General features: G+C 39.0%; 1 protein-coding gene across 1 annotated transcript in view; it reads right to left on the bottom strand.

Annotated features, from left to right (window-relative positions):
- ADAMTSL3 (ADAMTS like 3) overlaps positions 1-13,875 on the bottom strand; it is a 730,739-nt gene that overhangs the window by 150,559 nt on the left and 566,305 nt on the right. The window contains exons 16-17 of the mRNA XM_082255626.1: positions 11,265-11,554; positions 4,200-4,329 (exon numbers count right to left, since the gene is read on the bottom strand). Coding sequence (XP_082111752.1) covers positions 4,200-4,329; positions 11,265-11,554 — 420 coding nt within the window. The remainder of the gene's footprint in view (positions 1-4,199; positions 4,330-11,264; positions 11,555-13,875) is intronic.

Here is a 13,875-nt window from a genome sequence, read left to right as displayed (position 1 = left end):
CTGTGGAAAAGTCTCAAAGTGAAGCAGCACATGGGATAATCTGGAGCAGGTAAGTAGTGGATGATTGCGGGTATGGGTAGTGTGCAAATCTGGAGATATAAGGGATGCTGAACGGGGATGAGAGGCAAGTGGGTGTGCAGCTAAAAGCTGTTTACAGAAATCTCATCACTTCCCGATATGTTTCTTGACTGCATCCAGTTGGTCCAGGGGCCACCGCCACTCATGCACATCTATTGCCACGTTCACACTCCTTCACAGATAGTCGATTGTAAATAGATGAAAAGTCGATCTAGTGGTTCCTGTCTGTGTCAGTGCATCACATGCGCAATGACGTAACTCTGGCACAATTCACTGGTCACATGAGCTTGCTCTCTCTCCAGCTGATGAACTACATTACCTTCAGGACACTCTCTAGCATCCCCTTTACTGACACCCATCCACTGACTCTTCTAGCTGAAGGGATGGCCCCACTTAGGTCAGGCCTCTTGACACAGATCTGCACTGTATGCAGAATCAGATCATTCCAGTGTTTCCCTTCCATTCAGCTCTGCAAGACCTCCAGGTTCAGTTCCTCTCTGACTCTTTAGGCCCTCAGGTCAACCACCTAAGGCTGCATGGCAACTTCTACAGAGGAGGAGGCCCTCTGGGAATCTGCTCCCCAACTGAAAGACCCCGAGCAAATGTGCTCTTGCCATTTATACAGTATCCCAGCATGCAACGAGGCACGTTTCTCTCCAATCACCAGGGCTGTACTAAATACCTGTGCACTCATTTGTCAGGTTTCCTTCCACTTTCCAATATGCCTCCCTATTGGACCAGTGTGAAACACTTCAGACAAACTTAGCTGCACCTGAGCACAATGCGCAGGCCTCACTAGCAGATCATGCTCTCTGGTAGGCAGAGAACAATATAGATTTACCTGGCAAAAAAAATCCAAAACTATACTCTCTCTCTCTCTAGCACCTACCTAGGAGGGTGTTACAAATCCTTTTCACAACTCTACCCACTATCCCAACATGAGGAATAATATTCTTATTTTTGGGATGCAAAAAGAAGGCTCTACTGTGCTTAGCTCCGATTATACACTTTTTCAATTTATGGTTAGCATAAATTGATGAGATTTGTGAACTATATTTGTAGGGAAAAAGAGGAAACTAAAGTAAAAAAATCAAAACCAAAACAGATAGAAATATTTATATTGCAGGGTAGAATAACCTAATAGCATGGGACTATAGAGCATACTCCAAAGCTGCTCTTGTTTTACATTGTCAATTATATATAAGTTTAACATAAACATTCAATGACAGAAACCTTCCTTGGAAGTTCTCTCCTGCACAGCTGTGCCAGACACAAATAAATGCCCATACCTACAGCATTGTTTACATTTTTACGCATGGTGCATAGAGGCCCCGTTCAAACATCCCGGCACTTCAAATGGAGGTTTATGATGAGATATCTTATATTACTTTCAAGCCTATACCTCTCAGACTTTTCCATTTTATTGCTTTGTCTATAACCAGTTCCTGTTTGGAATGTCAATTTACTCTTAAACTAGTTTTAATCAGCAACATGTTGAAAAGATTCCTCCTCCCAGGAGGTTCCCAGCAGCCGATGTGCTGTATCCTATAAGCTGCCCAATATTATCAGGAATACAGCCTACAGACGTGGTTTAAAGGGGAAAGACAAAGGTGGGATTATAATAATTTTGTTACAAATATTTATTTTCTATTCAATTGCCTACTGCAAAGTGGGTGTTGGCAACAATTCTCTTTAGATTTTAAGAATTCTTTTTTTATTATAATAAAACAAAATAAAATCTAATAATATCTGCTTTTATAAATGCATAATAACAATTCCTTATACAATATAATACTATAACAAATTATTATTTTTATACTGTTACAAAAATAAATAAATATAAATATTAAATATAATTATATTTTCATGAACAACTCCTAATACAAGTAATATAAGAATATGATTATTTTTATTTTAAAAATATTAACATTATATTTAAAACAAAATCTAATTATATTTGCTTTCATGAAGGCCATGAAGGCCTATTTACATAATATAATATAATATAATATAATATGATATAGTATAGTATAATATAATATAATATAATAAAATATAAAAATAGGATTAGTTTTATTTATGTATGATTAAAAAACTAAATAAATACATTTAATCATATTTGCTTTAATGAGGGCATATTACCCTAACATATCATAATATAGTATTATTATTTTTATTATTATTATTATTAAAATAATAATAGAAATAAATAAATCTTCTTTAATTAAGGCCTATTTTAATCCATAAAAAAATGTTTTATGTTTCACCTTTCGGGCTTTAAACATTCCCACAGGGATTTAATTTACTTGATAAACCTAAATAAAATTAGTATGGGATGTTTATTTTGGTTAAATAATCAACAGTGTGTTTTGTATTCCTTCTGAAAATTTCATGCTTATCTCTCCTCAACATTAGACCTCCTGTGCATGAAAACTGACTTGTGCTATACTGTTAAAAAAAAAAAATAAAAAAAAATTATAGAAATTAAATATTTTGAAAACGAAATAAATAAAACAATTAGTGTAAAGTATTTAGTTACAGCATAAACTCATAAAAAAATAAAATAAAAAAAAAACAGATTTGATGAAGCCAGGGTCTTTATGCTGGCTTGTGTACATTTACTTTAGTTAGAATGCATCTAAACTAGATAGCATGTATAAATAGTTTTATTTTTATATTTTTTAACTGCAGATGTTTTTGCTGTGGGAGGCTGAGAGTGGGGAAATTAAGAAAAATTACAGAAAAAATTGGCCTTAAAGTAAAATAATCCAGCTGTTTACTAACATCCTCATAGTAGATGGCACCTTTTTTAACCATTATTTTTTTTTTTTAATGAATGCTTTCCTATGCTGTACATACAATATACAAAATCCAGTGAGGATGATTACATATAGGCACAAAAACGCAAATAAAATGTAAAAGTATGTGCACGTGGGATGTTTGTGCTTTAGAATAAATATGTTATGTATAATCATAACACGTCATATGTAATATGTTCATTTAAAGTGGAGTTCCACCCATTTTTGGAACTTTAGATCTATGTAATCCCCTTTAAAATGGCTTTTACCAATGGAAACTTTTTTTTTTTTTTTTTTTGCTAGTAAATACCTTAATTTCGGCTTTATTCCTCCTCACCTCACTTCCTGGTCCGATCGGCGATGACGTCATTCGGCGATCCGCAGTGTCTGCTGGGATGTATTCTATTCCAGAAATCTCGCAGTAGCTGTATCTGTACTGAGCCGTGCCTGCCCCGCCTCCGCCCCGCCTCCGCCTCGCCTCCTCTAATTGAGTTGCATTGTATGAATGTATTAAGGCTGTTCTCTGCCCCGCCTCCACCCCGCCTCCTCTCATTGAGTTGCATTGTATGAATGTATTAAGGCTGTTCTCTGCCCCGCCTCTGCCCCGCCTCCTCTCATTGATTTGTAAGAGGAGGCGGGGCGGAGGCGGGGCAGAGAACGGCCTTAATACATTCATACAATGCAACTCAATGAGAGGAGGCGGGGCGGAGGCGGGGCGGAGGCGGGGCAGGCACGGCTCAGTACAGATACAGCTACTCCGAGATTTCTGGAATAGAATACATCCCAGCAGACACTGCGGATCGCCGAATGACGTCATCGCCGATCGGACCAGGAAGTGAGGAGAGGAGCAATAATGCCGAAATTAAGGTACTTACTAGCAAAAAAAAAAAAAAAAAAAAGTTTCCATTGGTAAAAGCCGTTTTAAAGGGGATTACATACAGCTATGTATTCCAACCTATTAAAAATGGGTGGAACTCCGCTTTAAGAGACATACACAACATGTTTCATTTATGTTATTATCTAAATGCTGTGAAAAGATATCTACATTATATATCAAAAAGCATTATCAATATCCTAATCTTTACTGTATTTATAAGTGTAATACAAAGTGTAAGGGTGTGTATTTGTCCATAGCATGCAATTCGATTAGAGAAATTTTGTCCTCTGGCCCCATCACCACAGCTATAATGGTTGTACAATGCAGAAGATTATTTTTGTTTCATTGAAAAAGATTTTGACTTTTGACTTACAAATGCCAATATATAGGAATGTTAGGCATTTATCTATTTGAAAGGTTATTAGAGATGAATGCACAGCTAGTACCTTGGAGGGCAGAGCTTAGTGTTGCAGGCTCTGGTCATTGCAGGTGGACGCATTGAGCTGTCGCAGAGAGAGTTGTTCACTATTCGTTTTGTTTGGATATGAAGACATGCTGCTATAGCTTCTTGTATTCCTGGATTAATGAAAAACAAGAATAAAAAAAAAATTAGAAAGCTATTTCTGAGCGGAATAGACTAAAGTATAACAAGATACACTATACTGTCAAAAGTATTGGGACTCCTGCCTTTACACGCCCATGAACTTTAATGGCATCCCAGTCTTAGTCCGTAGGGTTCAATATTGAGTTGGCCCACCCTTTGCAGCTAAAACAGCTTCAACTCTTCTGGGAAGGCTGTCCACAAGGTTTCAGAGTGTGTGTTTGGGAAAGTTTGACCATTCTTTTAGAAGTGCATTTGTGAGGTCTGGCACTGATTTGGAGGAGAAGGCCTGGCTTGCAGTCTGTGCTCTGATTCATCTCAATGGTGTTCTATTGGGTTGAGGTGCCGGTCAGTCAAATTCCTTCACCCCCAAACTCACTCATTCATGTCTTTTTTGGTCCTTGATTTGTACACTGGTGTGCAGTCATGTTGCAACAGGACGGGGCCACCCTCAAACTGTTCCCACAAAGTTGGGAGCATGAAATTGTCCAAAATGTCTTGGTATGCTGACGCCTTAGGAGTTCCCTTTACTGGAACTAAGGGGCCAAGCCCAACCCCTGAAAAACAACCCCACACCATAATCCCCCCTACACCAAATGATTTGGACCAGTGCAAAAAGCAAGGTCCATAAGGACATAGATGAGCGAGTTTGGGGTGAAGGAACTTGACTGGCCTGCACCTCAACCCAATAGAACACCTTTAAGATGAATTCAAGTGGAGTCTGTGAGCCAGGCCTTCTCATCCAACATCAGTGCCTGACCTCACAAATGTGCTTCTGGAAGAATGGTCAAACATTTCCATAGACACACTCCTCAACCTTGTGGATAGCCTTCCCAGAAGAGCTGAGGCTGTTATATCCGCAATGGGTGTACCATCTAAGTATTGAACCCTACAGACTAAGACTGGGATGCAATTAAAGTTCATGTGTGTGTAAAGGCAGGCGTCCCAATACTTTTGACAATATAGTGTATATCTCTAGGGTCATCACTTGCCCTTACATTACAAAATGCCTGTAGGTAACCTGATCCTTTAAGAATGTACATACAAGCCATGTTCCTGCAAATATTTTTTAACACTTGGTTATGTTTTTTCCTAAAGTTGAATATGACTCTGAGTCTTTAGTCACAATTTGTTACCGAATTGACATATGGTTTATTGTTTAGCGACAATTATCCTCTGTTATTTTCCTTTCCATCATGTCACCACTGATAATCTTCGTCAGGACTGTGCTATCATGTCATACTACCATGTTATGTTACATACCCTTAAAGTGAATGTAAACCCTCACATATACCCAGCGAAGTGAACAGCCATAGATGATACACAGAGATTAAACCAATCTCCCTACATAAGTTTTATTTATAAAACTGTATATTGGCTGTCTTCAGCTTTCTACACTGTTTAGTAAGTGAACATCCTGTTAGAATTGTTTCTTCCTGTTCCAGCACTGGGTATGGAGTCCTGGCATACACTGTGCGAGAGCTGATTGGAGGAAAGCCACCCCCCCCCCCACATAGGCAGAGGAAGGAAGAAACATGCAGAGCTGTGCTGTGAATTGACCAGCTCCCTGATAATCTATCTCTATGCACCCACCCCGACACAAATTTCCAGCTGCTTTCATCTCCTGTGTTGGAGAACTTGTCAGAAGTTATCATGCTGATAACATCCCTGTTAGCAAATCTACAATACGTAAAACATTAAACAAGAATGGATTTTATGAAAGGATACCACAGAGGAAGCCACTGCTGTCCAAACAAAACATTGCTGCACGTTTACAGTTTGCACAAGAGCACCTGGATGTTCCACAGCAGTACTGGCAAAATATTCTGTGGACAGATGAAACCAAAGTTGAGTTGTTTGGAAGAAACACACAACACTATGTGTGGCGAAAAAGAGGCACAGCACACCAACATCAAAACCTCATCCCAACTGTGAAGTATGGTGGTAGGGGCATCATGGTTTGGGGCTGCTTTGCTGCATCAGGGCCTGGACGGGTTGCTATCATTGAAGGAAAAATTAATTCCCAAGTTTTTCAAGACATTTTGCAGGAGAACTTAAGGCCATCTGTCTACCAGCTGAAGCTCAACAGAAGACGGGTGTTGCAACAGGACAATGACCCAAAGCATAGAAGTAAATCAACAACAGAATGGCTGAAACAGAAGAAAATATGCCTTCTGAAGTGGACCAGTCAGAGTCCTGACCTCAACCCGATTGAGATGCTGTGGCATGACCTCAAGAAAGCGATTCACACCAGACATCCCAAGAATATTGCTGAACTGAAACAGTTCTGTAAAGAGGAATGGTCAAGAATTACTCCTGACCGTTGTGCACGCCTGATCTGCAACTACAGGAAACGTTTGGTTGAAGTTATTGCTGCCAAAGAAGGTTCAACCAGTTATTAAATCCAAGGGTTCACATACTTTTTCCACCTGCACTGTGAATGTTTACATGGTGTGTTCAATAAAAACATGGCAACATTTCATTCTTTGTGTGTTATTAGTTTAAGCAGACTGTGATTGTCTATTGTTGTGACTTAGATGATGATCAGATCACATTTTATGACCAATTTGTGCAGAAATCCATATCATTCCAAAGGGTTCACATACTTTTTCTTGCAGCTGTATATTACTTAAAATATAACTAAATGCAAAACTTTTTTTTTAGTTTTGGATAGAGTGGAGAGGGATTAGAACACCTGTCAGTTTTTATTGCTGCTTTTTCCCCCGTTACAGAGATTTACCCTCTCAAATTTTAAATCTTCCAGTGGGGACACTAGTTCTGGTGACCTGGGGGTCCCCAAGGATTTCCATTATTTTGCAAAGATTTCCTCTCACTTCTTGTGTTGATGATGGGACAGGAAGTGAAGAGAAATCTTTGCAATGGGACGCAGATGGTGGAAAAAAAAATGAATAGGGGTTATAACCCTCTCTTACTCTATCCAAAGCAAAAAAAAAAAGGTTTTGCCTATAGTTCTAGATCTACTGCGGCAGGACGGCTCGGCTGCGCATAATCACGTACATGTACGTGATTACGTGCATGCGGTCTTGGCCGCGCGTGTGCGCCCCCGGAGCCGCGCTTCCGCTGTGATTAGACACAGCAGGAGTCAGATCGTGGGAGGAGCGGCTCGATCGCCGCCGGCCTCCTGCAATCTTTGGGGAAAACGGACAGGAGAGCCGCCTGCCTACAGTATGTAAACAAAGCAGACGGCTCTCCTGTCAGACAGGTACAATGAGATTGTGTGTCTCAGCTAAGCTGAAACACCGATCTCTGTGTGCCTGTCACAGAGCCCTCCCCCTACAGTTAGTAAGCCCAATTAGGCTCACATTTACCACCTGATCACCCCCAGTATTAACCCCTTTGCTGCCAGTGTCATTTATACAATAACAGTGCATATTTTTTAGCACTGATCCCTGTATTGGTGTCACTGGTCCCCAAAAAGTGTCACCTAGTGTCCGATTTGTCCACCGCAATGTCACAGTCCCGCTAAAAAATCACTGATCGCTGCCGTTACTAATAACATTAAACGCTATAACTTTTGCGCAAACCAATATATAAATGCTTTTTGGGATTTTTTTTTACCAAAAATATGTAGCAGGATACAATTTGGCCTAAACTGATAAAAAAAAAATGATTTTTACATTTTTAAATTAAGTTATATAGCAGAAAGTAACAAATATTGTGTTTTTTTCAAAATGATCACTCTTTTTTTGTTTATAGCGCAAAATCTAAAAACCGCAGAGGTGATCAAATACCTCCAAAAGAAAGCTCTATTTGTGGGAAAAAAAAGGACATCAATTGTATTTGGGTAAAGCGTTGCACGACCGGGCAATTGTTAATTAAAGTATTGCAGTGCCGAATCGCAAAAAATGGCCTGGTCATTAAGGGGGTAAAACCTTCCGGAGTTGAAGTGGTTAAATGCAGCAGAGAAAGGTAAGGTCTCCAACTTGGTGGCACAGTCTAACGGGTCTAAGTATAAAGACTGGAAAGACAGAAATACAACTGCTTAGATAAAAACTTTTATAGGAATGAATGAAAAGGAATGGCTACAACAGAGATTTCCAAGAGAAATAAAATTCCCTAGTTGAATGTGGCACCTAATAATATGGTAGGGTCTATCCAAACTGGAGGATTTTGCTGTCTTACGTCTGGGCCACTTTTTGCGATTCGGCACTGTGCTACTTTAACTGACAATTGCGCGGTCATGCAACGCCGTACCCAAACGAAATTTACGTCCTTTTTTTTCCCACAAACAGAGCTTTCTTTTAGTGGTATTTGATCACCTGTGCGATTTTTACTTTTTGCGCTATAAACAAAAAAATAGCGACAATTTTGAAAAAATAACAATATTTTTCACATTTTTTATAGGAATTTCCCCCCAAAAAAAAGTAAAAATCAAAATTTTTTATCATTTTAGGCCAATTTGTTTTCTGCTACATATTTTTGGTAAAAAAAATTGCAATAAGCGTATTTTGATTGGTTTGCGCAAAAGTTATTGCGTTTACTAACTAAGGGAAAGATTGCTGTCGTTTTTGGTGGGTTTTTTTTAACGAGTAATGGCGGCAATCTGCGATTTTTCTGCGGGACTGCGACATTGCGGCGGACAGATCAGACCCTTGACTGACATTTTTGACACTTTTGGGGTTACCAGTGACATTACTACAGTAATCAGTGCTATAAATATGCACTGTTACTGTAAAAATGACACTGGCAGGGAAGGGGTTAATTTTATTGGAGAGGGAGGGGTTAATGTATGCCTGGTGCTTACTGACATGTGTGGGGGAGGTGACTGAGTGACACAAGGACAGATCGCAGGTTCAGCTATGCTGAACCCTGCAATCTGACCCCGCCTGTCACTTAGGAGATCCGCCCGCTTTGTTTACACAAGCGGCGGATCTCCAAACTCGATTCCCCGACGATCGAGGAAGAGCAGCTGCGATTGCCGCTGCTCCTCCCCTGGCCCGACTCCCGCTGTGACTAAATACAGCGGGAGCGAGCCTCCGGCGGCGCGCGCGCACCGCCGAGAAGGTGGGGTGTCTGGCGACGTAGGTCTTTGCCGCAGTAGAGCTCTAGTGAGCAGCGGCAAAGTGGTTAATAATACAATAATAACAAAATCATCTTTGCTAAGTGAACATTTATGTAGTAGGTCAAACACAAAAGGGGAGATTTACTAAAGGCAAATAGACTATTCACTTTGAAAGGGAATTTCCCCAGAGCTTAGTGCTGTATTTTTTTTTTTTTTAATTTGCCATGCATGTGATTGGGTATTGTTTACAAAGTGAAATTTCACCACATTCACTAAGCTCTTGGGCAATTTCCTTTGCAAAGTGCAACTTCTCTTGCAAATGAACAGCATATTTGCCGTCAGTACATCAACCCCTATACATGCTATGTTTTCACTGGAATATCGATTTTACCAGCAGGGGCAACTGAGGTCAGCAACTGCAACATTGTGTCCCGAGATGACCTTCCTGGGGGTAGATCCCTGTGTCTTACATATGGTAAGATCACAAACAGAGGAGGGCAATTTTTTTAAGTTTTTCTGGAAGCACTTGAAGCAACAGACAATATATCATGCTTCAACTGTTCCAATCACAAAGCAATCCTTATTAGTTATGAATCTTTACTAATTACATGACTTTCTTAGGTTTCAATTGCATAGAAACATTAATATGATACAGGAGGGTTAGGGGTATGTTTAGGTTTTCAATGAGAGTGTGTTTATTATACCATTTTAATTAGATTTAAATAATTGTCTTCTGCCAGTTACTAATTGGGAGCTATGTTTGCCTATTTGTGAATGTTCAGCTGTCCAAATAACACAATAATGAAAAGGTGGCTTTAATTAAATACGAAAATATGTTTTTATTACATGGTAAGGATGCCAGCAGTGTTTCAAACTCAACATTTGTTTCACTGTGAGGGCCAAGTGGTTGGGGTATATAATACCCACTTCTCATTTTGCAATTAACTGAAAATTCTTTGTTTTTTTTTTTCCATCAAGTAAATTTTTATTGAAATGTATCAAGTAAAACAATATCAAGCATTAACATAATGAACATGAAGTGGTATCATAGAAGGAACAAAGTATATAAGAAGTGTCTCTCGGAATACATCAAAATCATCTTGCAGAATGGCGTTTCCGACATAAGTCATAAAGTTAAACTTCACCATCAGATTTACCTTGTATCACCTATAAAGATGAAGCTCCCTGTTTCTCGGTTGTTCTCGTCATCACTAGCTTAGATATGTGAATGGTCCTGTTGTGTTAACTATATGGCGAGGGAAAGGAGTCTACTATTAGTCGATTGTATTTGGTCATAGAAAGGATGGGATGGTATGTCAATGTCATATCTCGTCAGCCTGGTGTGCCCAAGTAATGTGTGAAAAAAGAACAGAAGATTAGATGGAGCAGAAATGAAGTATTGAGAAATGATAAAACAAGAGGCATAGAGTACAGGAAAAGGGTTGGGAGTCGTGTAAAAGGGGGGGGGGGGTTGAGATAATGGTAATGGTCATATAGGAAAGTCATCAGGCGTATCAGGAGTTTTCCTCAGTCAGTATGCTCTGGATTCCATCCATGGGAAAATAGTATAGGTATTCGTAAAGAGAGAATATCATACAGGGAAGACCCCCCTCTTTCATCCCTTGTGTAGGGGAGGGGTGATCTCCTGTCGTGAGCAATAAATACATGTATGGAGTAAATGTAAAAATAAGCCAATTACTAATTAATTGTTGATGTCCAGTGTGTTGTCTAATTGAAGCATAGAGTAGCTGTCTGTGTAATGAAATTGTATCCATGGTGCCCAAGTGCCTGAAAGTTACCTTATAACTGAAATGTATTCAGTTATAAATGTTTACTAAGAACAATTTATTTGAAATGACAGTAGAGATAATGATCTGTGCACTGTACCTCCTGAGCAGCTGCTGGAGCAAGGTGTGAAGCCAATGTATTCCCAGTCATACATTTCAGTGGAATCTTCCCATTCCGGAGGAAGTTCTGATGCCAGGGCAGATGTATCATCATGGCAGGATGGCATATAGCAAGTTCTTTCCAGGGCTGGCTTTTCATCCTCACATTCTTCATCTGGTAATTCTAACTCAGTCTGGGTGAACGTCAACATAATGCGGCACTTGATCTCCCTCACCTGCATGCCTCGACCACAGGTGACACTACAGGGGGACCAGGCTTCTGGGATAAACCTGTCAAGACAATGTAAGAGTTTAGGGTACACTACTAAGTACGGTATGCAATATAATACTGTGTAGTAGGGCTGCAAGTTAAAGTGAGCTCAGAAGTTGCCTGAAATGTTCAAATGTTTCTTGAAACAATGGGTCATGTGAATATTCCGCAATCAACTTTGTATAAATGTAGGGACTTATTCACATCAGATGTGTTGGGCAGTTCCAATGCATACAAAATATATTTCTAAAGAATCCTATCAGGTCTGTTACAACCTGCATAAACCAAGAGAGAGAGCCCTCCACAAAACTAAACCTTAAATATCACAAAAGAGAAATAGATATGGGCTCAGCCTCTCCCTGAACTCCAAAATTCTTATTAACCCATGAATCACACCATGTGACGACTCCTGATTGATTAAATTCACATATAATTCCTTTATTGATTTAAAACATAAATCCAACAGACATTAAACATATTAAAAACCTAACAAGCACCAGGTCTCCACCTTTTGTAGTAGATGTTGTATTCCTTTGTGTATTCTCTATATGTATAAGCATAAACTGTGGCCACCAGAAAAAATTATTGTTACCAGCTGTGAATAATGATTTGGACTGGCTACTATATTTCAAATAAAATGATACATGTGGGTACAATAACAAATTATTTATTGCTGTAATAGGAACTGATCAATCCTGTGTAAATATAAAATACACATAAAAAGCGCCTATCAACTAAATCAACAGATTTTCTCACACTGATGAATGCAGATTTATAATGCAGTGAACCAGATGGTAAATTCCAAAAATTACCTTTGAAAGATCTACTTATAGTTACATACAGATAAATCCAGAGTAGAAGTAGGTTAAAATGTCCGCCATTTATAGATGACTGCTTTGATACCTTATTCATTCCCTCCTACTGCACACAGATGTAATCATATGTAAATATTGGTGAGCGATGTTTTCTCCAAGCTGATTTTAAAGACAATAAGCTCCTGTAAATACTGTGGTCCAGAGGAGGCTATGGAATCCATATACAGTGCCAGGACAAAGCCACCTAGAGCCCAAGGCGAAAATGCCAAACTCTGCATCCCCTCCCGAGATGTATGAGCATTATGTACTAGCAAACCCTCCCTTCCAAAAAAACAAAATAAAAATTTGAGCACTGAGCTGAATGCTTACCCCTTAAAATGAATCCCCCCTCCTCCCAGGACAAATCCACACCCCTGCAGATCTCCTCATAGAAAGCCTGTCTTGATTGCATTTTTGCTATCTGTACCAGTGGATACTTGTAAGTGCATTTCTGCTTTATCTATAAACCAGTTTTAGCAGTTTTACACTATGTTTTGTTCCTTTGGTTTATATTCACATGATACATGGTGAAAGAGGATTTCAGCATTCCTCCATTCCATCTGCGATTTACCTCTGGAAAATCCGTGGGTACAGTCGGTTAGAGAGGAATCCAGGATCCCTTGTGTGAAGCCTCATATGACCCATATGCTATAGGGTATTGTGGGTCCATGCCATCTGGTGAGCGCATATGTGTATCTTTCTCCTTTGGTGATGGGATCTAGCTATCACTGTGATCACCTTTACCATTGCTGGATACATTACCTCACTTTCACACACGGACTTCTATTGTGTTATTGAATACACCACTTCATTTTTTATGGGACTTTTAAATCACTTGTGAACATTATGTTTTGTCACAATTGAATATTATGCTTCATCCATTAGTTTGTGTAAAGTGAATTATCACAGTTCAGTCATTTATTCAGTGCTGCACTTTTATATTATTTATGTTTATTTACAACACAGTTTGTCAGTTGTTTTGTGCTGGCAGCTCTTTTGAAAGTCGAGTTAACGCAGTATATTATCTTTCTTTTCTTGGATTATGCTTATTGAAAAAATTGTTAGGACACTTCCAAATAAGCAATAGTTGTGTGACAAAGTTTGGAACCCTTGGCTGTCTTACCTACAACTACCACCTGAATAGTAGCAAATTGGCAGTTGGGCTGGGGTGCAGTGTTAATTTTGGCAGCAAATTTCAATTTAGTTTTAGTCTTAGTCTTAGGACTAAAATGGCATTTTAGTTTTAGTCCTATTTTAGTCTTCTGCAAGTGTTTTAGTTTTAGTCGTATTTAGTCGACTAAAACTCCAGTATATTTTAGTCGACTAAAACGCCCTACATTTTAGTCGACTAAAACTCATTTTAGTCATCTATAATCGAATGGGTGTAGTTCAATTGTAATTTGTAATGCATTATTTAAGCATTTCTCTACAATTTCCAAACTCATTATATACTACTCCTGGAGGGAAAAATCTAATATGTTATTATT

Source organism: Pelophylax lessonae (assembly GCF_965119305.1).
Source record: "Pelophylax lessonae genome assembly, chromosome: 4".
Classification (NCBI taxonomy): domain Eukaryota; kingdom Metazoa; phylum Chordata; class Amphibia; order Anura; family Ranidae; genus Pelophylax; species Pelophylax lessonae.
The sequence above is the reverse complement of the archived record's forward strand: the minus strand, read 5'-3'. Positions and strand labels throughout refer to the sequence as shown.